Source organism: Calonectris borealis, chromosome 22, assembly GCF_964195595.1.
Source record: "Calonectris borealis chromosome 22, bCalBor7.hap1.2, whole genome shotgun sequence".
Lineage (NCBI taxonomy): Eukaryota > Metazoa > Chordata > Aves > Procellariiformes > Procellariidae > Calonectris > Calonectris borealis.
In genome coordinates this window covers 3,369,550-3,372,144 of record NC_134333.1, presented here as the reverse complement: position 1 = coordinate 3,372,144, position 2,595 = coordinate 3,369,550, and the positions used below count along the sequence as shown (strand labels likewise).

The window sequence follows — 2,595 nt, the reverse complement described above, 5'->3', positions numbered from 1 at the left end:
TTTTATTGCTGGGCACTATGTCATATGGTGTGGAACACTCCTTTGTCACTCGGGGACAGCTGTCCTGGCTGTGTCCCCTCCCACCTTATTGCCCACCCCCAGGTAATCGCTGGGGAGGCAGCGTGAGAAACAGAAAAGGCCTTGAAGCAGTGTAAGCGCTGTTCAGCAAGAGGTTAAACATCCCCATGTCATCAACACTCTTTTGCTCACAAACACAAAACACCGCACCGTACGAGCTACTAGGAGGAAAATTAACTCTCTCCCAGCGAAAACCAGTGCACCTAGTTGAACTGCACGAGTTTCCATCAGCCCAGTTCTCCAGCCTGTCGAGGTCCCTCTGGATGGCAGCACAGCCTTCTGGTGTAGCCGCCCCTCCTCCCAAAAAGAAGTTTGCTGGGGGTGCTCTTTATTCCATCCTCCAAATCATGGATAAAGACATTAAACACGGCTGGACCCAATGTTGGCTCCTGGGGTACGTTGCTCTACACCAGCTTCAAGCTGGACTTCATGCCCTTGGTCACTAAACGTGGGGACCGGCTGTGTGTCCAGTGTTCAGCCTGGGAAAGAAGAGGCTGCAAGAAATGGGAGGGACGACCTGAGGCTTGTGAGGGTGCGGTGGTGGGCGGGAAGGGGGAGCTCTGCGGTGCAAAAGGGAGTGGGGGGCAAGGGGGAGGGGCGGGGGCTCGCTTCCACGCCAGCAGCGCCCGGCCGAGGCGCCGAGCGCCTTCCGCAGGGCTCGGCAGGGCGACAGGGCGGGCAGCGCCGGAGCCGCGCTGGGAGCCCCGGGCCAGGAGCCTTCGTCTGCCGGGGCGCCGCGCTCCTGCGCTGCCCCCGGCCCTGCCCCGCGTCCCCCTTCTCCTCCCCGGCAGGGGCCGCGGCACCGGGGGGCCGGGCCGGGCCGGGCGCGTCGGGGGCGGGCAGAGGCGTCGGCGCTGCCCCGGCGAGGGGCCGAGCCGGCGGGGCGGGCAGGAGCGGGCCCGAGCGCGGCTCCGCTCGGCTCCTCTGCGGGTCCCTGCGGGCCCTTCGGCCCCGGCCGCCCCGGCGCGGCAGGGCACGATGGCGCCCGGGCTGGGGCCGTGGCTCCTGGCCTTGTCCTTGGCCGCGGGGCCGGCAGGTGAGAGCCGGGCGGGGAGGGCAGCGAGCCCGGGGCTGGGCCCGGGGCTGGGGCTGCCCGCGGGCGGCCCTGCCCGGCCCGGGGCCCCGGGGCGCCGGGGCTGCGGCTGCTCCCGCGCCGGGCGCGCTGTCGCCGGGCGCTCGGCTTCCTTCGCGGGGCAGCGGGGAGCGGGGGGCGAGGGCGAGGGAGAGGGGGCGGGAGAGGGACGGGGGCGAGGGCGGCGGGGGCGGGAGGCCTTCGGGGCGCGGGCCGGGCCGGAGCGCCGGGAGCAGGCGCGGCTCAGCCCGCGGAGGGCAGGCGGGCCATTGGCCCGGGCGCGGGGCTTGGCCGGGAGAGAGGGGGGCGGCGGCGGTCGCTGTGCCGGGGCGGGGGGCGCCGGGGCGGCGGGGGAACGGCCTCGGGCCGCGGGCGCGCCCTGCCCGGCTGCCTGCGCTCTCCGTCCGCAGGGGTGTGGGCGCAGCGGAGCCTGGTGGAGGCCGGCGGAGGGCTGCGAGCGCCGGGGGACTCCGTGCTCCTCTCCTGCCGGGCGTCCGGCTTCGACTTCGGAGTTTTTGCCGTTCGGTGGTACCGTCAGGCAGCCGATGGCAGACTCGAGTGGGTGTCCTACATCAGCTCCACGGGTTCTGCAAAGCGGTACGGGGCAGCCGTGGAGGGTCGAGCCACGGTGTCCCGGGACAATTCCCGGTCCGAGTCATCTCTGTCCCTGCGTGCCCTGCACCCCCGGGACTCTGCCCGCTACTTCTGTGCTCTTCGGCTCTTCCCACGGAGGCAGGAAATCCAGCTGAGCTTTAACACAAACCTGCTGGGGCCCAGCACAGGGTGTGGAAGCTGTGGGGTGGGGGAGTACTTGGGGTAGGGTGTCAGGGCTGTTTCCCAGGCAGTGAGGGGCCATCACTGTCCACTGCCGGAGTTCCTGGCCTTTCCTGCACACTGCAGGAATTTTAATTTATGGCCCAATTAAAATAGAGTTGAATGGTGAGAATGAAAAAACCCCAACCCTAAAGAAACCTTCCTCCCTCTCTGCCCTCCTTCTTTCCAGGCTCAACTTCACTCCTTCATTCCCTTCCACTCCCCAAGAAGCACAGGGTCCAATGTGAAATGGAGTTTGGTGTCCATAACATTTCATGTGCATTGCTCCAGCTGGATGTGCATAAATCTATGGGGTCCGGTGGGATTCATCCCAGGGTACTGAAAGAGCTGGCTGATGTTATCCCAGGACGTCTCTCCGTTCTTTTTCAATGGTCTTGGAAGTCTGGAGGGGTGCCAGACGACTGGAAGCTGGCAGATATTATCCCAATTTTCAAGAAGGGAAAGAAGGAAGACCCTGGTAATTACAGGCCTGTGAGTCTCACTTCAGTGCCTGGTAAAATTATTTAGAAGGTTATTCTGGGAGTTATTGAAAAATGCTTGAGAGACAACGCAGTCATTGGTCATAGCCAGCATGGGTTCTTGAGGGGAAAGTCCTGCTTAACTAACTTAAT

The 2,595-nt window shown here is 65.1% G+C and overlaps 1 gene segment (V, D, J or C); it reads left to right on the top strand.

The window, feature by feature from the left end:
* Positions 1-1,056: 1,056 nt before the first annotated feature.
* LOC142091698 (Ig heavy chain V region 914-like) lies at positions 1,057-1,970 on the top strand. The segment is given in 2 exon segments: positions 1,057-1,114; positions 1,561-1,970. Coding segments are annotated over 2 exon segments (468 nt in total).
* Positions 1,971-2,595: the final 625 nt, after the last annotated feature.